Source organism: Perognathus longimembris, chromosome 26, assembly GCF_023159225.1.
Source record: "Perognathus longimembris pacificus isolate PPM17 chromosome 26, ASM2315922v1, whole genome shotgun sequence".
Classification (NCBI taxonomy): domain Eukaryota; kingdom Metazoa; phylum Chordata; class Mammalia; order Rodentia; family Heteromyidae; genus Perognathus; species Perognathus longimembris.
The window spans coordinates 10,662,360-10,685,908 of record NC_063186.1 but is presented as its reverse complement, the minus strand read 5'-3'; the positions used below and the strand labels follow the sequence as shown (position 1 = coordinate 10,685,908).

Sequence of the window (23,549 nt, the reverse complement as noted above, 5' to 3'; positions counted from 1 at the left end):
GGAGACGGGGGACCGTGAGCCACGGCGTCTGCGCGTCCTGGAGCCCGAGCCGCCATCCTCCCGGCCGTGGCCGGCGTGGGCTGGGTTCCGTCCCCCCCCTGTCGAGAGCGCAGGCGCCCCCGGGCGCGTGACGTCACCACGCACGAAGCCAGGCCCCGCCCGCCCGCGCCTGCGCCCTAGGACGCCGAGGCGGGAGCGTGCGCGGAGCGGCGGGAGGCCCGGCGCTGGGCGCTCTCCCTTCCAGAATCTTCTCAGATGGCGAAACGAAGGCGGAGCTGACGCGGGGCAGGCGGGCCGCTCCCGGGGACGGGAGGAAAACAGAACGCGTCGTCCGCGGGGGTGAGTTTCGTCTCTTTATGACAAAAAAAGGAGCGGAAGGAGCCCGGGAGGCGCCGCCCGCCCGGCCGCCCGCAGCCGCCGTGGAATGTGCTCGCTCGCCGGGCGGGGGGGCGGGGCGGCGCAGGCGCGGTCGGCCGCTCGCTCACGTGCACTTCTGGCGGTAGTGCAGGGTGAGGTCGCCGCCGCTCTTCCACACGAAGTGCTTCACCGTGCGCAGGTCCATGTTGGGGTCCAGCACCTGGAACCGCACGGGGGGGCGGGGTCACCACCTCAGGGACCCCAAGTCCCGCCGGGCCCCGCCGCCTCCCTCCCCCCGCCGCGTTGCGTGCGTGCACCCGCGTGTGCGCATGCGCGCGCCGTCCCGGGCCCCACTTCCGGTCCTCCCTCCTCCCTCCCTCCCGGAGGCTCGGCTCACTTGGTCCTGGCACAGCAGCTCGATCTTCTCCTCGGCCAGCACGGCGATGTCCTCCTCCTTCTCCTGCTCGCCCGTCTTCTCGTTGTTGGAGGAGCTCGTCGTCTGCGACTCGCTGTCCAGGTTAATGATCTTCTCGTACACGTGCTCCATCACCTTGCGCACCTGCAGCATGTCGCTGGCCGACAGACGGTCCCTGCGGGGGGCGGGGGGGCAGCGCGGGCCACATTGGGGGGTGGGGGATACACGCACACGTATACATATACACATACACACGCACACACACGCACACGTATATACACATACATATGTACACGTACACATAATACACTTGTACACACAGATGCACACGTACATGCATACACATGTACACACCACATACATGCACACATACATATGTACACATACCACATGCACACATACATACACGCACACACACATACATGTACACATTATATACACACACACATACATACACATATAGCCACACAGAAACTGTCTCTTTGGGGATTATTTTTCTTTGGTGTGAGCACCTTCTAAAGACCAGACACACCACAAAGATCAATGCAGCGCTGCCCAGCCACTGCCTTCATCCATTCTAGAACCATCAAGTTCTGTGTAACTAAATGAGATCAAACTTGGGTCCACGCACAATGGCCTCTGGATTTTAATCCCTTTATCTTTTTTGGTCAGTTGTGAACTCGTGGCCTGGGCGCTGTCCCTGAGCTGCTTTTCCTCAGGGCTAACGCTCTACCACTTGAGCCACAGCGCCACTCACTCCCAGTCTCCTGGTGGTTCCTTGGAGGTCGGAGCTTCAAGGATTTTCCTGCCTGGGCTGGCTTTGAACCTCTATCTTCAGATCTCAGCCTCCTGAGTAGTTAGGATGACAGGCGGGAGCCACCAGTGCCTGGCTAAAAATTCGTTTCTTCCCCTCATCTCATGACCCTGAATGGCTACAAAAGTTACCAGCCTCAAATCCCATCCTTGCTGCGCGGGCCATGAAGAGGAATTAGTGTGATTAGGGACCGGCATGGCAGTGGGTTTACTTACTTTTTTAAGGTTTTTGCTCCTGAAGATACGTGAGGTTGGAGGTAGAAAGGAATTTTGTTGAACTTGGGCATATTTTTCTGAAATATTAAAAAGGCATCATTGTTCCTACGAGTGGATGATTCCAGTGCTGTCCACAGAACCTGATTTATGAGGAAGTCTTTCACAAGTAAAAAGGAACTTTAATTTATAGTAAGCTGTCCAGTTATGGCCGCCTTACAGAAACGATGCCAAAAGAGCATGTGGTTTGGTTTGGCAGTATAAAAATATATCAAGTGAAATCGTATGTAATATATCTACTGAAGTTGTAGCGTAAAGGCCAGGATGAAGCTCACGCCTGTCCTCCCAGCTACTCAGGAGGCTGAGATGGGAGGATCGCAGCTTGAAGCCCAGTCAGGAAAGTCCGTGAGACTTATCTCTAATGAACCACCAGGAAACCGGAAGTGGCGCTGTGGCTCAAGTGGTAGAGCCTTGAGCAAAAGAGCTCAGGGACAGCGCCCAGGCCCTGCGTTCAAGCCCCACGACTGGCACCCCCCCCCCCCCAAAATAAAACTTTCCACCTGGCAAAAGACACTATGATCATAGTGAAAGTTTAATCTGAACACACAAGCCACTCAAAGGGTTAACATTCCATAGAGCTTCTGGAAACCCACAAGACAACCCAATTGAGAAAAATGATCAAGAGTACAAACAGGCAAGTCTCAGGAGGAGAAACACAAATGGCTCAACCTCACTACGACTTAAAGAAAATTCCACACTAGGATGAGGAGATGATGCTTGCCTAGCTGAGATTATTCATAGACTCCCAGCGTGGGACAGGTGCAGGGAAAAATGGGCGCTGTTAACTGCCGCTGCTATGTACTACTCTCGCGTTAGTAATAGAAAACACTGAAACAACCCCATTTCCATTCAAGGGAGACTCAGTGAAAATAAACAGCGGTGTAATTACAGAATGGAATACCATGCAGCCATTAAAAGGGAGGGGCCTATAAGGAGAGACATGAAAAGATGCCCAAGATACAGTTAAAAAAAAACAAAAACAAAGCTTTAGAACAATAGAAGAGTGTAATGTAAAATGGATAACAAAGACACATGCACACACATAGCGTATGCGTGACTACGTGACTAGGCGAAGCCAGGGGTGGGCAAGGGTGCGTGTGCACTGGTGCTGCAGTAGCTGCTTCCTCTGGAAAGAACGGTAGGGAATGAGAGGGTAAGGAGGAATGGCGGGTGCTTTGCTTATTTATTGAACACACACCATTAGCATATATGCTAATATAGCAACACACATTAGCATATATGGTTAATTGAAATCAGCCAAGATAGGAAGACGGGGAAGTCATCACCAACACTTAGGCAAGGGGGGGGGGGGAAGCCTAGTTTTTACTGGAAAAAGAAAAATAAAAAACCCCGGGGGCTTGAGCTCAGGGCTTGGTTGCCCAGGGCTGGTGGTGCTCTACCGCTTGAGCCGCGGCGCCACCGCTGGCTTTCCTCTGGGGCTCCTTGGAGATGGGAGTCGTCCCCCCCCCCCCCCCCGCCCCCGGGTTTCCTGCCCCGGCTGGCCTCGAACCGCAATCCTCCCCGCTCAGCCTCTCGCGTCTCTGGGGTGACCGGCGGGCGCAGGATTACACTCGTCCGTGGTGGTCGTGATTTGAGAGCCACCAGTCAGCCCCCGGCCCCCCCCGCCCGGGCGGGGCGCTTACGTCCACGGTGATGTCGATCACCCACTGTGGCACCGTCTCGTTGAGGAGCATGGACTCCGTCTCGCCGCCCGAGTCCCGGCAGAGCAGCCTGTGGGCGACCGGCGGGGTCAGGGGTCAGGAGGGACGCCTCACCCCCAAGTGCACACTAGAGCTGGTCTTGGGCCTGTCCCAGGGCTTGAACTCAGGGCCTGGAGGTGAGCCAGACAAAGCCCATCCCTGCAGGGCCTGCTCGGGCCAGAGGGTTCCCGTAGGTCCCGTCCCCCTCGCCTGATTGGCTGTGGGCAGTTCACTTGGTAACGGTTCCCGCCCCACCCCTCCTGCCTGATTGGCGGTGGGCAGTTCACTTGGTAACGGTTCCAGTTCAGCCCCGCCTCCCTCACCTGATTGGCGGTGGGTAGCTCACTTGGTAATGGTTCCCAGTCCAGCCCCTCCCCTCTCTCCTGATTGGGCGCTGCACACCTGGGGCTGGCGTGAGGGGGCCTCAGCTCCCTCTAACAGCGGTGATGACGCTGTGACAACGCAGGGAGACGCAAGACCCCCCAATCCCTCTTTCTGTGGTTACTCTGGGGCTTGAACTAGCCCCGGCCCCCCCAAACCTTGCCCTTCCTCAGTTCTGCCGTGTCTGGGCCGATGCTTTGGGCAGAAGGGGAGGGGCTGTGGCCAGGCAGGCAGGCACCCCATCTTTCCTTTTCATTTCCTACCTGAACAGGGTGCGGCCTCCAGCTTCGCCGAAGATCACGGGGGTGTGGGGCGGCACTTGAAAATACCCATTCCCCTTCTGCACGCGGGCCTCCTGCTCCCCATTAACTAGGAAAAGAAGCCGCGGTGTTAGTGTAAGTAATCTAAGTGCTGTCCTCACTACACAGAGGCTGCCATCTGAGGATCCGGTGCAAAGCCAGCAGGGGCAGACAAATCAGAAGCAACTCCTCTCCAAGGAACCCAGAAAACTGGAAGGGGAGCTGTGGCTCAAGTGGTAGAGTCTTGAACAGCAAAGTCAGGGGCAGTACCGAGGTCCCTGAGCTTTAAACCCCAGGATTGGCATAGAAATAAGGAAACAGGAGCTGGCGATGTGGCTTAGTGGTAGAGCGCTGGCCTAGCATACATAAATCCCTGGGTTCGATTCCTCAGCACCATATACACAGAAAAAGCCAGAAGTGGCGCTGTGGCTCAAGTGGTAGAGTGCTAGCCTTGAACAAAAGGAGCTCAGGGACAGTGCTCAGGCCCTGAGTTCAAGCCCAGGGACTGGCAAAAATAAATAAATAAAAACAAGGCTCTAATCATTTCATTTCCAAAGCCTTCAAATACGGCAAGATTATTTTTCTAATGTTTTTCCTTCCTCGGCCTGACTTCAAGCCATGATCCTCAAAATTTCAGCCTCCTGAGTAGCTGGGATGACAGGTGTGAGCCACACTTTGGCTCTAAGTGTCCCATCTGTGCGTGTAAACACACTCACCATGGTTGACCTCGTTCTCCTCCTCATCCACAGGGTTCACGTGTGTTCGAGGCCAGTATTCAAGGAGTGCCTGTAGCAGCAGCCCCCCCAAGTTCACTGCAGCAAGAGAGTCAGGGAGAAGACAATGGGGAAGAGAGTCGGCGAGGGGTCGTGTAAACATGGAAGGAAGAAAAACTTTCTATATATGTCAGGCGCCAGTGTTTGTTGTTATTTCTTTTTTACGAGACAGCGTCTTGCTGTGTAGCCTACGCTGACCTGGACCTCACAGTTCTGTCTCTGCCTCTCAGGGCCGGGATTACAGGCATATACCACCATGCCCAGCAAGGAACACAGTAGGTCTACTTCCATAGAAAGCCTCTAAAGCTGTTGAACACATTGAATATTTACTGTATTCTTTCTAGAAGCCTACTGAGCACAGATTATGAATATATGGCAAAATTCAAGAGACTCTTCTGAAGATCAAGTACATAAGCCTGAATAACGCAGATCCACATTCTCTTGGGAGAAAGAAGGAAAGACGTAACTTACATTTTGGATCGGATCCATCAGGACTGTTGAAGCCGGCATCTTTAGCCGAGACCCAAGCAGCAAAGCAGTCACTCTCATCCAAAGTAATGGTCAGCATCTGTCATGGAAGAATCAAGCTGGGTGCCGTGGCTCCCGCCTGTCATCCCAGCTCCTCAGGAGGCTGAGATCTGGAGGATGGCGGTTCAAAGCCAGGGCAGGAGAGTCTGTAAGACTCTGATCTCCAAAGAACCACCAGAAAACCGGAAGTGGTGCTGTGGTTCAAAGTGGTAGAGTGCCAGCCTTGAGTGAAAAGAGCTCAGGGACAGCGCCCAGGCCCTGAGTTCAAGTCCCAGGAGTGGCACCAAACACACACAGAAAACAAATAATAACCCCCCCATCAAACAAAAACAAACAACAACAAAACAAACCATATAGTCTTCTCTGTTAGAACATACAGCAAGAGCTACATTGGAGATTTTCAACTACTCAAACGACAGCTAACTTACCCCCGTTTTTAAGTCTACTGAGAACCAATTTGGCACATACACCATTTTAAATCTCTTCTTAATTTCATCTTCAAAATCCACTTTGCCCAGGTCTTCAACTTTACATGCCTAGACACACAAAGCAAAGTAGCAATGTCAGCAGCAGGTAGGTGGATGGGAGACTTAAGAGGTTCACAACTTTGCAGTTTTAATTTAATTGAATTTTTTTTTGGTGTTCTACTGAGGCTGGGGTTGGAGGTGTGCCTCAGTTGGTAGAGCACCAGCCAACGAAAGCGCTAGGTACTGCGTTTGAGTCCCCGTCTTCAATCAAATAAAGAAGAGGAAAAGAGAAGTTTGCTGAGACCGAGACACTATCCCACTTAGCCCCAAGCAGTTACCAAATGAAACACAAAAGTAAGGGGGGAACGCCTGAGACCCTGGCTGAGAGCCACAGGACGGGTTCAAGAGCAGCCCAGACAGACACATCTGAAACTCCATCTCCAAAATAATCAATAAACACAGCTCGGCTGCTCATCTGAGCAAGCTGAGGCTGGGGCCCCGAGTTCAAACCTTGGTACCAGGAGGGAAAGAAAAAAAAAAAGTGTGTGTGTGTGTGTGTGTGTATCTCCAAGTAAGAAATAAGATACTAAGTGCTCACTTAAACAGACTGTCAAATACCCAAGCAGCAACTGACAAGTCTCTTTCTCTCTCTGGTCTGGTATTGGAACTTGAACTCAGGACCCAGGCGCTGTCCTTGCTGACACTCTACGGCTTGAGCCATAGTTCCACCTCCAGCTGTTTGGCGGCAAATTAGAAATTAGAGTCTCACAGGCTTTCCTGCCTGGGCTGGCTTTGAACAGCAATCCTCAGATCTTAGTCTCCCAAGCAGCTAGGATGATAGGCGTGAGCTGCTAGTGCCTGGCCACCACTGGCATTTGGGGGGAGAGCCCCAAATGCTAGTGCTATAAAGGATGTGAACCCCCAGCATGGTCATTTTGTGGCTAGACAGCACTGAACACAATTTGTAATATAAACCAGCCTCAAGGGACAGTGCCCATGCTGAGTTCAAGCTCTGGTCCCGGTACTGGTGCACATGTGTGTGCACACACGCACGCACAGGAACTAAGGTCTTCTTTAGTACTCATATAATTAAATCCCACCCCAAATAAGGTATATTACCACAAATCTCTATGATCACGTGTAGAGAGGAAAAATGAACAATGAACCCCCAAGGATACTCACCTTCAATACATCCCAGTAGGCCACATTATTATTGGTGTCTTTGGTCAATATATGTCTTTTATCATTGAGAATGTGGCACTGAATAATACTAGCGCCCCCTGCAGGTGAAAAGAAGACACCATCAGCAAGGCTGAGCTTTTGTAACCAAGGCTGGTGCTCTCCCACCTGAGCCACACCTTCCTTTCCAGCTTTTTGCTGGCTCACTGGAGGGAAGTCACATGGACTTTCCTGCCTCTGCTGGTTTTGAACCTTGATCCTCAGATCTCGGCCTCTGGAGTAGCTAGGATGACAGGTGTGAGCCACTGGCGCCTGGCTCATTTCTAAGGTCTTTTCCTTGTACTAAACCCCTTTTGTTTCCAGGAGAATTGCATTGAAAGGGAGAGCATTACATCTTTACGGTCGTCAATTCCTTAACAACTGTAATTAACCTCGATAGAAGGGACAGTGCCAGCCAGGCACTACTGAGATCTGAAGATTGCACTGCAAAGCCAACCTAGGCAAGAAAGTCCGTGAGGCTCTTCTTTCCCACGAACCACCCAAAAGCCGGAAGCAGAGCTGTGGGTCAAGTGGTAGAGCGCTAGCCTTAAGCACAATAGCTCAGGGATGGTGGCCCAGGCTGTGAGTTCAAGCCCCGGGACTGGCACCGAAGGAACAAGGCTTTGTGCATTTCTTCCTCACCTTTGATGACCTGGTCGGGCTGGGTACACAGAGGAGTGATGGGATTTGTGCAATCGTTGTCGTAATCACCCGAGGCTCTAAAATTATGAATTCCTTTCAGTGTCTGCAGGAAGAGCAAAGCGTGACTTAATTGCTGCATCCTGTAGCAGCTTTACCTACCTGTCCACAGCGGCAAAAACAAAATGTGAACAACTAGACAGCAGCCAAGAAATAGTCTCAGTGTAGTTATTTGTATCATTAAAAACAACAACAGAGAGAAAGGAAAGGGGATGCTAAGAAATGTGTGCTCATAACCTGACTTACAGCCTTCTTCACCTTTTCGTGCAACAACTTCATAATAACTAAAAATGCAATCAAGCACAATGTGCAATAATAACAACTAAAAAGGCAACAAGCAACAGCAACTACCAAGAAGGGAGAGGAGAAAAACAACTGCATAAAAGCACTAGCAGTCTCACTTTTTGTTTTAGCCAGACCTGGGACTTGAACTCATGGCCTGGGCACTGTCCTTGAGCTCCAGTGGCAGGGTACCAGCCGTGAGCAAGAATGTCAAGCAAGAGGCACAAGGCCCTTCAGTTCAAGCCCCAGTCCTAGCACAAAAATAAAAAACAAAGCTCCCTCCCCCCCACAAAGGTGGCCTGCAATTCTGTGGCTCGCTTACCCATTTGTTGACTGTAGACTTAGTGGTTGCGACCCAGACAGCAGGGGGCGGGTCAGCGGATCTGTCCAGCTCCATCTGAAATAAAGGGCGCCATGGACGCTTTGTGGAAAGGCCAGGCCTAGCTTTCTATTCTATTAGTATAATAATTATTTCAGTACGTTATTGTTATGATGAAACCTCTCTTAGCAATGGGGTGGGGAGTAGCAGACCAGGGCATGTGTCAAAAGGTACAAGCTGGGTGCTGGTGGCTCGCGCCTGTCATCCCAGCTACTCAGGAGGCTGAGATGTGAGGATCACGGTTCAAGGCCAGCCTGGGCAGAAAAGTCTATGAGACTCTATTCAATGAAACACCAAAAAAGCTGGAAGTGGAGCTGTGGTTCAAGTGGTAGAGTGCTGGGCTTGTGCAAAACAAACTCAGGGACAGCGCCCAGGCTGAGTTCAAGCCTCAAGACTGGCACAAAGGAAAAATAAAAAGGCACCTGTGTACTAAAGAAACATACAATCCTATAAAAGCTTTATAGAACACCTTTGCACAAAGCACAGTGGCCTGGATTCTGCTCGTTTGTCTTTTTTTTTTTTTTGCCAGTCCTGGGCCTTGGACTCAGGGCCTGAGCACTGTCCCTGGCTTCTTCCCGCTCAAGGCTAGCACTCTGCCACTTGAGCCACAGCGCCACTTCTGGCCATTTTCTATATATGTGGTGCTGGGGAATCGAACCCAGGGCTTCAAGTATACAAGGCAAGCGCTCTTGCCACTAGGCCATATCCCCAGCCCACGTTTGTCTTTTGCTGGAGGGCTCACACCTGCTAAAATCTCAGCCCTTTTATTTGTGTGACTTTCAGACAGGGACTTGCCAAGTGGCCAAGAATCAAGTATATTCTTAGAGCTCCTCTGGTTATAACTTTAGTGCTGGTCCTGGGGCTTGAACTCAGGGCCTGGGCGCTGTCCCTGAGCTTCTTTTTGCTCAAGGATAGCACTCTACCACTTGAGCCACAGCACTACTTCTGGTTTTCTAGTAGTTCACTGGAGATAAGAGTTTTCATGGACTTTCCTGCCCAGGCTGGCTTTGAACTGCAATCTCCCAGGTTTCAGCCTCCTAAGGAGCTGGGACGACAGGCGTGAGCCACCAGTGCCCATGTGCCCCTTGTGTTTGCATACGAATTGTGTGTATGGCCAGCAAGGTAATCACGTGACATCTGAGGACATGCCTTAAGCACGGGTGCTTTTTCTTCACAAATCAGCACGCGGATGTCGGGGTTCCTCAGGTCCGTGCAGTAAATCTTCCGGTCACGTCCTCCGGAGTACACGTGCGTGAAGGCCTCGTTCACTTGCAGGGCCCAGACCCCTTCGTCGTGGACACGGTATGTGGCAATGCACCGCTGCTGGCCCAGGGACCACAGGCGGATGGTCCCGTCGGAGCTGCCGGACAGACACTGCGAGCAGATGAAAGGAAGGTCAGACGCAGCCACGCACCCGCATACTCACCTCTGAGGACCCCAACTTCTTTTTGTGTGCCAGTCCTGGGGCTTGAACTCAGAGCCTGAGCACTGTCCCTGGCTTCCTTTTGCTCTACCACTTGAGCCACAGCGCCACTTCTGGCTTTTTCTGTGTATGTGGTGCTGAGGAATCAAACCCAGGGCTTCATGCATGCTGGGCGAGCGCTCTACCACTAAGCCACCTTCCCAGTCCCGTGATCAGAACTTCTGTCTGGTAAGAGGCTCCTTTCTCAACCCAGCCCGCAATGGCTGGAGGAGGCCAATTTGTGCTTGGGCAGGAGGGGATCTCTGGATAAAACTGCTCTTTCTTCCGTGCTGGCCATCTAGCTGATGACAGTTGCTAGTTACTGATGATCTATTATGAAAGGAGATGGAGGTTTTAAAATTTTTTCTTGTGCCAGTACTAGGACTTGAACTCAGAGCCTAAGCACTGTCTCTAAGCTTTTTCAAACTCAAGGCTGGCACTCTGCCACTTCTGGCTTTTTGAGCCTCATGGATTTTTCTGCCCAGGCTGGATTTGAACTGTGACCCTCAGCTCTCAGCCTCTGAGTAGCTGGGATTACGGGTGTGAGCCACAGCACCCAAGTTGCTAAGGAGTTTGGAAAGCAGGTCACCATAAGGGAGCAGAGGTTTTGGCAGCAGGATTGTCCCTGGGAACTTGTTAAAAAAAATGTCAATTCTACCTGGGTGCCAGTGGCTCACACCTGTCACCCCAGTTACTTGGGAGGCTGAGATCTAGAGGATCATGGTTCAAATCTAGCCTGGGCAGGAAAGTCCATGAGACTCTGATCTCCAATGAACCACCAGAATACCGGAAGTAGCGCTGTGGCTCAAGTGGTAGAGTGCCAGCCTTGAGCAAAAGAGGCTCAGGGACAGCGCTCAGGCCCTGAGTTCAAGCCCCAAGACTGACCTCCTCCACACCCCCCCCCCCCCCACAAAGGTGATGCAATTAGAAGAGGAGTCAAGTGCGGATCGCTTTCTGCACTGTAGTTGTTAAGGACGGAGAGCGGTGGGGACACGGTGGGTACCTGTGTGCCGTCGCGGTTCAGCAACAGGGCCTTCACGTTGTCCGTGTGCCCCTTCAGCTTCATCAGCTTTGCGCAGGTCCTGGGGTCCCACACCCGTAAAACCTGCGAGATGCCAATGGAATGTCACACATGCCAGGGGGGACGCACCCCACACCACGCCACGCCACACTCTGGAGAGACAGATGGCTTTCCTCAGGCAACTAAGGCCCATTCCACACATATGAGGAAGGGCGTGAGCGTGTGCGTGTGCGTGGTGGTGGTTCGAGCCTGCGTGTGATCCTAGCTTACGTGGGAAGCAGAGACAGGGAGGACTGGAGTGAGAGGCCAGCCTGGGCAAGACGCCAAGGGAGGCTCTGAATCCCTGAAATAACTAATCACACCCCCCAAAAAAGGGTTGGGGATGGAGGTACGCCTCAAACAGTAGAGCCAACCTTGAGTGACAGAGCCAAGTGAAAATGTGAGGCCCCGGGTTCACCCCAGGGCTGGCATGCATGCACATGCATGTGTATACACACATGCAGATGTACACACACACATCTATCTACTTGTTTTTTGGTCCAAGACCAGGACTTCACCTTGGTAGCTGACGCCTGCTGCTCACTGGCGTGCTCTATGGCCTGAACCACGCCTCCAGTCCCTATCTTTTCATTTTTTTCTTTCAGATGGGGGTCTCACTGTGTTTGCCCGAGCTCGTCTTGAGCTCGTGGATTCAAGGGACTTCCAAGCGCTTAGGCCCCTGAGTTCTGGGACTACAGGCATGTGCCACCATGCCCCGCCGACCCTGTCTGCATAGTCAGCACACTGTTGCAGTCATTTTGGGGTTTTTGGTTTCTTTGGTCCCTTGCCCTCTCCCAGGCCCCCTCACCTTCTCTGTGGACCCCGACACGATGATTGTCCCCAGCTGGTTCATGGCCAGGCTGTAGATGGAATCTTTGTTCCCACTTAAAGAAGAAGCTGTTGAGGAAGAACCAGAGCTGAGTGCTAAGCAAAATCCCCTACAGTCTGCTAGTCTGCACAAATAACAAGCTTAATGACTCCATTTTCCAACTCTTTTTATTATTTTTTGGTGCCTGTCCTGGGGCTTGAACTCAGGGCCTGGACACTGTCCTTGAGCTCCTTTGTTCAAGGTTAGCGCCCTACTACTGAGCCACAGGGCCACTTCTGGTTTTCTGGTGGTTCCTTGGAGATCAGAGTCTCATGGGCTTTCCTGCCTGGGCTGGCTTTGAACCCTGATCCTCCAGATCTCAGCCTCCTGAGTGGCTGGGATGACAGGCGGGAGCTTGTCAGGAGCTCCCTGTGTGGTCTTTGCTAAACAATTCAAAGCAAGGCAAGTCTTCAGCCGAGCTCACAGCTACTGAGCTTAGTCTCGCATCGGTGATGATCCGCCCCACTGGGGCCTAATGATACTTCCAGCTCAGAGCCACTGGGCTGTAGGCAAAAGGTGAACAATGAAGGAGGGAAAGCTTGCTGGGAAGATGGCTTAGTGATAGAGAGCTTGCCTAGCATGCATGAAGCCCTGGGTTCGATTCCTCAGTACCACATACACAGAAAATGCCGGAAGTGGGGCTGTGGCTCAAGTGGCAAAGTGCCAGCCTTGAGCAGAAAAGCTCAGGGACAGTGTCCAGGCCCTGAGTCCAAGGCCCAGGCCTGGCACAAACCAAAGCAAGTACGCAACCAACCAACCAAACACCACCTTACTTGTGACAGTGTTATTTGAGGCAGTGAGCGCGGTGAGAGTATTCACATCCCAAAGGAATATTTGTCTGTCCAATCCAGCTGAGGCTACCAGTTCTTTATCCTTGGCGTAGGCCAGGGCCTTTACGTAATCCTGCAATGCAACAGACACGCTGTCATCGCCTCTGCCGAGCACTGGAAAACGAGCCCCACAAAGCACTGAGCGCCCAGCCGCTCACGGCGTACCTTGTGTGTTCTTAACGTGGACATGCAAAACCCCTTGTGCGCGTTCCACACTTTCACCGTGGTGTCGGATGAAGCGGATATCACTGGAAGACGCAAAGAAGGAACAAAACCCTCAGGAGACTCAATTACAATAACTGAAAACATGATTTAGCTTGAGAGTAAGGCAACTTGTTTTTTTTCTTTAAAATTTTGTGCCAGTACTGGGGCTTGAACTCAGGACTCATGTTCTCGCTTGCCTTTTTTTTTTTTTTTTTGCTTAAGATGGGTGCTCTACCACTTGAACCGCAGCTTTACTTCTGGTTTTGTGCTGGTTAATTGGAGCTAGAGTCTCTTGCCTTTTCTCTGCAGGAGGCTGACTTTGACACTCCATTCTCATAGCTCAGCCTGACTAGCTGGGATTACAGGCAGGAGCCGTCAATTCCAGCAATACACAGTCGTAAAGGTGTTTTGAAGAATTTTTTTATATTGCCTCAGATACATACACACACACACAGACACACACACACTCACACACACGTTTTAAAGTAGAGAAAACTTTGTTGGTATTTTTCTTTTTTTTTTGCCAGTCCTGGGACTTGAACTCAGGACCTGAGCACTGTCCCTGGCTTCTTTTGAGAAAGCTTTGTTAATGTTCTAAGTGAAGGCTCAACTAATAATATATAATATTATTTAATAATACAATATTATTACAATAGTTACAATAATACAATATATTATATACTAATACAACTATATATAATATATACATTATATTTATAACACATTTATATTATATAGTTATATCATAATCTTTGTATTATATATTATATAATATGTAACAGCAATTATACAATCATAATTATATATCAATGTAATATATTATACATAAAATATTATAAAATAATAATGTATATATATATACAAACATACAGACATATTCATAAACACATATTGTTTGGCAGTACTGAGATTTGAACCCAGAGCTTTGTGGGGGCTGGTGAGGCCTCTATGCACTTGAGTCACACCTTCAGCCCTTCAACTAATTTGATTAAAAAATAACATTACTTCTCTGGGTTGGCGGTGCCTTACACCTGTCACCTCGCTACTCAGGAGGCTGGGATCTGGTGGATCGTGGTTCAAGGCCAGCCCAGGCAGGAAAGTCCCTGAGACTCTGCTCTCCACCAAAAAAACTGGAAGTGGCGCTGTGGCCCAAGAGGTAGAGCACAGAGAAGCTCAGGGACAGCGCCCAGGCCCTGAGTTCAAGCCCCAGGACCGGCATGTTAAAGAATACTAAGTGAAAAGACATCTATTAGTGTTCAATTGATTGCAATCTCCTGCATGAGGAAAAACTCACGGGTTTTGCCGTTGCAGCAGAGGACGATGTCGTTTACCCAGTCGGTGTGGTGCTCCATTGATGCGATGTACGGATCTTGCTGGAACCAAGAGAGAAACCGCACAGCTGTACTAGAGGTTACAACACATCACAAATTATAGATGCTTTCAGATTATTCCATGAAGTGACTGGAAACTACACTCAGTCGAATTTTCACAAAAAGATGACAGGTTTTTTTTTTTGTTTGTTTGCTTGTTTTTGGTACTGGGGTCTGGGAGCTGTTCCTTAGCTTTTTTGCTCAAGGCTGGTGTTCTACCCCTTGAGCCACACCTCCACGTCCAGGCTTTTGCTGGTTAACTGGGCACGAGAGTCTCTTGAATTTGTCTGCCCAGGTTGGCTTCAAACTGTGACCCTCAGATTTCAGTCTCCTGAGGAGCAATGATTACAGGTGTGAGCCTCTAACAGCTGGGAAAACACTGACAGATGTGTTTCAGGACCACTAATCAGTGTCCAGGAGAAATGTTTAATTTTTTTTTTGGAAAAGCATACACTTTTAATAGAGGCTACATCTCTTAATTATAGTAATTATTGTACCAAGTAAGTTTCCTTACATGAATTCTTTATAATGCATAAGTTACAGGAAAAGTAGAACAAATGCCAAAGCATAAGACTTGTAATAAAAAGGCATGCATTTATACAGAAAACGGGAGCTTGAACCCTTGATTGTGTGTGTGTGTGTGTGTGTGTGTGTGTGTGTGTGTGTCAAGGGGTTGAACTCAGGGCAAGTGCCCTGTCTCTGAGTTTTTGTGCTCAAGGCTCATAGTGTTCTTCCATGTTAGCCATTTTGGGTGACGATTTAGAGATAAGAGTCTCAGGACTGGACATTCCTGCCTGGCTGGCCTCGAGTCACAATCCTCCAGTCTCAGCCTCCTGAGTAGATGGGATGACAGGCGTGAGCACTTGTGCCTGGTTCAAGGGCCCCACTTTTTATGTCTAGGTGGTGCTGCAGACAAGCAGCTGTGGGCCAGGCATTGTGTGAGGCAGGTAAGTGGAGGGAGAGCTTCCCAAGGACAGGAATGATTTGAGGGGACTCTGCGGGCCTAGGGAGATTGGACCTACTGGCAGCAGAACTGACAGCAGAGAGGAGCTTGATGAGTGCGGTTAGGATGCAGAGCTCGTGGCAGGGAAAGGCGATCGTCTGCTTTTAGCTGTCTACTGTTGTGTTCAAAGGCCTTCCTCCTGCGATCTACAGTTCTTCAGACAAGAAACAGAACCCGAGGGCTAAGCACGGAGAGACTATCTGATCACCAGTTCAACTCAGTAACTAGACTCTGCCGGTCCTTATATTTGGCTTAATTACCAGGAACAGTCTTTTAGAGATGAGGATTTAGTTACACAGTATGTCTGAGATACTACATAGGCAAACAAAATAGCCCCATGTGTGGGAAAGAGCTGCTTTTTAATCTGGTCATAAAAGGGAGGTCAGATGGGTATCGGTGGCCCACACCTGTCACCCCAGCTACTCAGGAGGCTAAGGTCTGAAGATTGGGGTTTGAAGACAGCCTGGGCAGCAAAGCCCATAAGATTCTTACCTCAAAAACCGGGAAGTGGTGCTGTGGCTCAAGTGGTAGAGAGCTAGCATTCAGCAAAAAAGCTTAAGAGACAGCATCCAGGCCCTGAGTTCAAGCCCCAGGACCAGCACCAAAAAAATAATTTAAAGAAAAGTGAGAAAAATGACATTTGAGAGCAGGATTACTAAGTTTGTACTGAGTCTTTCTCAAAATTGTGTGAATTCTCAATTCAAATATAAGTATCAAAAAGAAAAAAGCATTCAAAGCCAAAACAAAAATGGCTTTCTTGGGCTGGGAATGGATATGGCATAGTAGTAGAGTGTTGCCTCACATGAAGCCCTGGGTTTGATCCTCAGCACCACATATGTGGAAAAAGCCAGAAATGGCGCTGTGGCTCAAGTTGCAGTGCTAACCTTGAGCAAAAAGCAGCTCAGGGACAGTGCTCAGGCCGAGTTCAAGCCCCAGGATTGGCAAAAAAAACACAAACAAACCCCAAAAACGAGTCTCATGGATTTTTCTGCCTGGGTTGGCTTCATACTGTGATCCTCAAATCTCTGCCTCCTGAGAATTAAGATTCTGAGGGACATGAAAGGGTCAAAGTATCAGTCACCTAACTTAAGTACTCACTAAACATCCCGTTGCCCTATCTGTCTTTTCTTTTCCATGTCCCTCAGAATACAGGCATGCAAACCAAACACCTCAAGGAATTCTCTCCTACTGAACTGAGATTTTCCATATACATATGTTCTGCTGTGTGTTTTAAGAAGGCTTTAACCTTCTATTATTATCCTTGTATTAGCTCATACCTTTATGTTCAATGTAACAAGGCTGTAGGGTTTTATTGGGAGCCCAAATCACGTGTGTGTGTGTGTGTGTGTGTTTGTGTGTCCGTCCACGCAGCTTTCGGGGATCCTTTTTTTTTTTTGCCAGTCCTGGGCTTGGACTCAGGGCCTGAGCACTGTCCCTGGCTTCTTTTTTGCTCAAGGCTAGCACTCTGCCACTTGAGCCACAGCGCCACTTCTGGCCGTTTTCTATATATGTGGTGCTGGGGAATCAAACCCAGGGCTTCATGTATATGAGGCAAGCACTCTTGCCACTAGGCCATATTCCCAGCCCTCGGGGATCCTAATCAAAGCAGAAAACTGTGTACTACCCATGTATCTTCGTTCCTTTATGGCAGAGAGCTCTTAAAAGCAAAGCTTGTTTTTATGTATGGAGATCTTGCTTTAGTTAACACTTCTGAAACTCTCTTTGGGATTTTTTTTTTCCTCAGAGGCTTACAGAATTCTGATGGCAATGTCTAGAGTGTATCAAAACCAACATCTGGTGCCAGTGCCTCACGCCTGTCATCCCAGCTACCCAGGAGGCTGAGATCTGAGGATCTCAGTTCAAAGCCAGCCTGGGGGAGCAAAGTCCATGAAACTCTTATGTCCAAATGAAACATCAAAACCAGAAATAAAGCCAGAAATGGAACTGTGGCTCAAGTGGTAGAGCACCAGTGTTGGGCATAAAAGCTCAGGGACAGCGCCCAGGCCCTGAGTTCAAGACCCAAGATGGGGACACAACCCCCCCCCCCCCAACCAAACAAAAAACCCTCAGTGCTCAGCGAGGGTATAGGCACTCCCGGCCTTACCTTGTGTTGATTGACACTCCATATTCTTATGATGGAGTCTCTACCAGCTGTGAAAAGTCGATTGAGTGCAGGGTCCAGTTGCAGGGCGTTCACACCGTTCCGATTGTATTTCTCCACTTCATCTCGAATGACATAGGAAACCTGACAAACACATGACCGTACCCTTTTTATGAAGTTACAAGCCATGCAGCAACACAGTGCGGCCTACACCAAGTGGCCAATTCTAACATAAAACTTAGTTTTTGTTTTTTGGGGGCTGGTACTGGGGCTTGGACTCAAGGCCCAAGCACTGTCTTTTAGCTTTTTCCCTCGCAAGCTGGGGCTCTACCATTTGAGCCACAGCTCCACTTCCGGCTTTTTTGGTGGTTCATAGGAGATAAAGAGTCGCATGGATTTGTCTGCCCGGGCTGGCTTCCAACTGTGATCCTCTGATCTCAGCCTCCTGAGGAGCTAGGATGACAGGTGCCTGGCTACATCATTCTTCTAGAGCTTTGAGGGGTGAACCAGAGTGAGTGTCCGCTGTTGCTTTTCCTCTCACAGCTTGCTAAGGACCACAAGCCCTTTCATGATCTGACCTTCAGCCACCTCTGATTTCATCTTTTTATTTATTTGTTGGTTGTGGGGCTTGAACTCAGAGCCTGGGCACTGTCCTGAGTTTCTTTTTACTCTACCACTTGAGCCACAGCGCCACTTCCGGCCTTTCCTGTGTATGTGGTGCTGAGGAATTGAACCCAGGGCTTCATGCACGATAGGCGAGCGCTCTACCACTAAGCCACACTCCCAGCCAAATAAGGCCATCTCTGCCCACCACAAATATAATTTCACTCCACTCTCTTCCATGGCTTATTGCTTTTCATGTTTTTAACTTTTAAAATCTTTTCCAAAGCTGGGTGCTGGTGGCTCACATCTGTCATCAGAGCTACTCAGGAGGCTGAGATCTGCGGATCACGGTTCAAAGCCAGCCTGGTGAGACAAATTCTGAGAGCCTTGTATCTCCAGTTAACCAGCAAAAAGCCAGAAGTGGAGGTGTGGTTCAAATGGTAGAGCACCAAGCTTGAAGGGTAAAAGTGAACAGGGTACAGGGCTTAGTACCTACATCAAAACAAATGAAGCAACAAGAACGCAGCCTGTATCTTCCCAATACTGTATTATGAAAACTGTCACAAAACACACAAAATTGAAAGAAGTATACAATCCAACAGCACATTCTCATCACACCCAATATTTTAATTAATAGTCTCTATGTTTTATCTTGTATCTATCTACCTAACTCATTTTTTTTTTTCTTTTTTTGGCCAGTCCTGGGCCTTGGACTCAGGGCCTGAGCACCGTCCCTGGCTTCTTCCCGCTCAAGGCTAGCACTCTGCCACCTGAGCCACAGCGCCCCTTCTGGCCATTTTCCATATATGTGGTGCTGGGGAATCGAACCGTGAGCTTCATGTATAGGAGGCAAGCACTCTTGCCACTAGGCCATATTCCCAGCCCCTACCTAACTCATTTGATCCATCCTATTTTGATATCTTTCAAAGTAAATTATGCCTCCCAAGTGACAGCTTTCCTTAAATACTTCAGAATGCATATTATATACCGCGGTTATTTGTTTATAGATCTTCCAAGAAGCCTGGAGCTGGTGACACAAACCTGTCATCCTAGCTATTTAGGAGGCTGAGATTGGGAAGATTGAGGTTCAAAGCGAGGCTGAGCAGGAAAGTCCACGAGACTCTTATTTCCAATGTACCACCAGAAAACTGGAAGTGGCACTGTGGCTCAATGTAGTAGAGCACTAGCCTGAAACAAAAAGTCTTAGGACAGTGCTCGGGCCATGAGTTCAGAACTCACACCAAATACCAACAAAACAGAAAAAGCACTGATCAAACATCAGCATCCAAAACTGCTCCCTGTTCTCCTCCTCATTGAAACCTTCTGTGTCCAGGAAATCCAGATCTGAGGTTTTTTTCTACCAGAGGTAAATTTTTGCCTGGAATATGACATTATTAGGTTATTGTCCTATTGTGTAAGGCTCCTTCCAGTTATTATGTTTAGCCCATTCCAGGAAAGCTGGACAAATATTACTAATCTGCACATCTGTTCTTTCTATGGCTTTCTGCTTGGGCCAATAGTTCAGTTAACTTAAAGAAGTATTTAAGGGGAAAAAAGCAGTCATGCAAATGTAAATAGGATACCTTTTAGCTGATACCTTCTGAGTCAGGAGCGTTCAGCAAAAACAAAAACAAAACAAACCTATGTGTGGGACAGCTACTGTCCTTTTTTTTTTAAATTACTAGTTGTTCAGCTACACCTATTGATTCAGGCACTGGCTCTGGTTGGTTTCATGCTATAATGGCAGAGTTGAATGCTTAGGACATAGTAGCAAAGCCTAAAACCTTTGCAATCAATACTCATTAAAATTGTGTGTGTGTGTGTGTGTGTGTGTGTGTGTGTGTGTGTGTGTACTGGGGCCCAGACCCTGTCCTTGAGCTTTTATGGCTCAAGGCTAATGCTCTACCACTTGAGCCACACCTCTACTGCTGGTTTTTCTGTGGTTAACTGGAGAGAAAGAGTTTCACAGACTTTCCTGATCAGGCTGGCTTCAAACTCCGATAATCAGATCTCAGCTTCCGGAGTTGTTAAGATTACAGGTGTGAGCCACTGGTGCCTGGCTCCATGCTTATTTTTGTTTGTTTGTTTGGTTATGTGGTGCCAAGGAATCAAACTTAGGACCTCATGCATGCTAGGCATGCACTCTATCACTAAGCCATATTCCTAGCCCTCCATGCTCATTTTTGACGCAAGGTCTCCACTCTGTAGCCCAGGCTGACTCCAAGCTTGAGATCCTCCTGCCTCAGCTCTCTGTATGCAGAGAATACAAGTATATGCCAACACTCCTAGTTTATTTTATTTATTTTATTATTATTATTTTTTTTGGCCAGTCCTGGGGCTTGGACTCAGGGCCTGAGCACTGTCCCTGGCTTCTTCTTGCTCAAGGCTAGCACTCTGCCACTTGAGCCACAGCGCCACTTCTGGCCATTTTCTGTATATGTGGTGCTGGGGAATCGAACCCAGGGCCCCATGTATACGAGGCAAGCACTCTTGCCACTAGGCCATATCCCCAGCCCCACTCCTGGTTTATTTTAATTTACAACATCATTTACATTTTTTTTCTTTTAGTGCCACCAATGCTGTTGCTTGAACTCAGGGTCTCTTACTCTCCCTTAGCTTTTTTGCTCAAGTCTGGCGTCCTACCACCTGAGCCACACTTCCAGCTTTTTGCTGGATCACTGGAGATAAAAGAGTCACACGGACTTTCCTGTCTCAGGCTGGCTTTGAACCATGGTGCTGAGATCTCAGCCTGTGGAGTTGCTGGGATGACAGGTGTGAGCCACCAGCCACTGCTGGGGATCACATCCTTGTGTGGCACATGCCAGGGCGTGGCCTGCACTTGCTCCTCCCACTGTGCTGTCTGGGAGTCTCAGCATCACCTGGGAGCTTGTTAAGAGATGCCGGGTTTCCCTTCTCCCCGCAAAAGGCAGAACCGATGCCTGCCCAACAGTCCCAAGTACTAGCAGAGTATCCTGCTGTGCTCCATGAAAAGAGCTCTGGAATGTTCCTGATACATCTCTCCACACTCGATTTCCCCCCTGTCTGGGGGGGGGGGCAGTGCTCAGTCAATGTTTAATGAGCAAATGCATCTTACTGCCCCTCCCTACGTTTGCAGGCACACACCTCTGGCTCCCTCCATCACAGAAGATGGGAATGGAGCAGTAACTTACAACCACACCGACCAAGAACGAAATCCACTCTAGCCCCGAGCACAACACGGCAAAGAGCCAACTCTTTTTATGCATGAAAAATAACAGGATCCAAACAGGCCCACACCCATCATTCTAGACACGCAGGAGGCTGAGGTCTAAGGACCGTGGGGTTCCAAGCCAGCCTGGGCAGAAAAGTCCAATTGTCCACCCAAAAGCCAGGGAGGAGGTGTGGCTCAGGTGGGAGAATGCCGAAAGTGAGCAAAAAAAAAAAGCTAAAGGACAGTGCCCAGGCCCTAAATTCAAGCTCCAGGGCCAACACACACACACACACACGATAAAAAAGGAGGAAAGAAAGATTCAAAGTTGCATACTGAAGACACAATGCTGATCCGAGGACTACACACTCAAGTAAAAAGCCAGGAAGGGGGTCATCCTGTTCCCTCATTCCTCCCCACCCCCCCCACCCCGGGCATGGCCTTTTCCTCTCGGGCAGGCAGCGGCCGGGAAGTTGGGGTTCCCCCACCTCGGGGGGGGGGGGGCGCGCACGCACCCAGCAATGCCGGAAGGCCGCAGCGAGGACTCGGCAGGGACAGGCCCTTTGCAGAATGGCAGAGGCATTGAGAGACGGGTGGGCGGGGAACGGGGCCATGGCTCCGGATAGTGGCTGCAGTTGGGCAGTAACTGCTCATTCAGAACCCCGGGGGAGGGAGAGGACGTGGACCAGGGGGTCTGGCCACGCCCCCTCCGCATAACCACGCCCACTCACAGAAAAGCCCCTCCCCTTCTCCCGCCCACTTGCAATCACAAGCCCCTCCCACCCTATGCCCACCTAGCACTCAGCCCCCTCCCTCTAGCCCCGCCCCTCTATCTAGCCCCGCCCCGCACTCCACAGCCACGCCCAAGTCCCCAGTCCCCGCCCAAATAGGGTCACTGTCAGCCCCGCCCCCTGGCCCCGCCCCTCCCCCGCGCGGCCCAGCTCGCGCCTCCCCCGAGGCCCCTTCCTCAGGCCGTTAGCGCGGCAGCCTCCCCTCCTTTCCCGCTCCCCAACCCCAAGACCCGGCGCGGCCGAGCCCGAGCCCGAGCCCGCGCCTCCCCCCCCACCCCCTACGCCCCGTCCGTTACGCCGCGGTCCCTCCCCTCGCCCGCCCGGCCGCGCTCCGCTGTGGGCGTCCCCTCACTCCTTCCCCTCACCCCCAGGCGACGCCGTACGCAGCCGGCGGCGACGCGAGGCGTCCTCCCGCTAACGGCGGGCTCCAGCCAGCGAGCGGCAGCCGGGTGGTGGAGGAGCGGAGCCTCCCATACCTGCACTTTCCTCCGCCCGGCCGTGTTCTGCCGGTGATGGGCCGCCATCTTGCATGTTGACACTGAGGCGTCACTTCCGGGAAGGGGCTCACGGACCGGAGGTCCCGCCCCTCTCCGCCCTCCCTGTTGGCCCAGGGCGGGCCGGGTGAAGGAAGACGGTTAGGGTTGTCCAGGTGATGGGCGGGGAGGGGGGGGGGGCGGAGCCAGCGCGCGCGCATGCGCACGCGCGTCCCTGCCGGCCCTGGGGCTTGAACTCACGGCCTACCCTGGCCTGCTCCCTTTTTGGCTTTTTGCTGGTGCACGGGGGAGATCAGAGCCTCCGATCTCAGCCTCCTCGAGTAGCTAGGAAGGCAGGCGGGAGCCTCCGCATTTTATTGTCATTATTTATTATTTATCGTTGTCTTAGAGGTGTCACGCCAACGGGGGTTACCTGTCCAGACATCCCAGAATAAGTACATTTTCCTTCCACACGGGGTCATCCGCTCCCCCATCCTCTCCTGCTGGACATTTTAAAGATGGGTTAATCGATGATGATGATGATGATGATGATGATGATGATGATGATGATGATTGCGACGATCGCCAGTCCCGGGGCTTGAACTCAGGGCCTGGGCGCTGATCCCGAGCTGCTGTTTGCTCCAGGCTGGCGCTCTACCCCTTGAGCCACGGCCCTGGCGTCCGGCTTTTTCCCCGAATCGCAGCCTCCTGAGGAGCTGGGATTGTGGCGCGCGCCTCAAGGCGCCTTGCTAGCTCCTCTTTTATTTTTTATTTATTTTATTTATTATTTATTTATTTTAATTTACTAATTTATTTTATTATTTATTTATTTTGTCTATTTTTTATTTTACTTTACTAATTTATTTTATTCATTTTGTTTATTTTTTATTTTATTTAAATTTACTAATTTTATTATTTTATTTATTTTTATTTTATTTAAATTTACTAATTTATTTTATTTATTTATTTTGTTTATTTTTTATTTTATTTAAACTTTACTAATTTATTTTATT

At 50.2% G+C, this 23,549-nt stretch overlaps 1 protein-coding gene across 2 annotated transcripts; it reads right to left on the bottom strand.

The window, feature by feature from the left end:
• Positions 1-147: 147 nt before the first annotated feature.
• Wdr48 (WD repeat domain 48) lies at positions 148-22,607 on the bottom strand. 2 transcript variants are annotated; one of them, XM_048334675.1, is made up of 19 exons: positions 22,540-22,604; positions 17,486-17,626; positions 14,303-14,381; positions 12,970-13,052; positions 12,748-12,877; positions 11,915-12,003; positions 11,050-11,151; positions 9,734-9,958; positions 8,528-8,602; positions 7,867-7,969; positions 7,189-7,286; positions 6,010-6,075; positions 5,483-5,579; positions 4,955-5,050; positions 4,203-4,308; positions 3,502-3,589; positions 1,802-1,878; positions 755-947; positions 148-577 (listed from the first exon to the last, which is right to left on the bottom strand). In XM_048334675.1, exons 1-19 carry the CDS (start codon positions 22,585-22,587, stop codon positions 482-484), a joined length of 1,992 nt encoding a protein of 663 aa, XP_048190632.1. In that variant the 5' UTR covers positions 22,588-22,604; the 3' UTR covers positions 148-481. The 2 variants fall into 2 exon arrangements, with proteins under 2 accessions (XP_048190632.1, XP_048190631.1); XM_048334674.1 differs by having other exon boundaries at positions 151-577; positions 5,968-6,075; positions 22,540-22,607.
• Positions 22,608-23,549: the final 942 nt, after the last annotated feature.

What these genes read in the sequence shown, in the direction of transcription:
- Wdr48 (XM_048334674.1), bottom strand. Translation starts at nt 22,587, where the DNA reads ATGGCGGCCCATCACCGGCAGAACACGGCCGGGCGGAGGAAAGTGCAG. An exon ending in GGAGTGTCAATCAACACAAG is followed by an intron (nt 14,382 to 17,485) that starts GTAAGGCCGGGA and finishes TCTTGGTTCCAG; the next exon opens with CAAGATCCGTACATCGCATC. An exon ending in GGAGAACGAGGTCAACCATG is followed by an intron (nt 4,309 to 4,954) that starts GTGAGTGTGTTT and finishes TTCTTTTCCTAG; the next exon opens with TTAATGGGGAGCAGGAGGCC.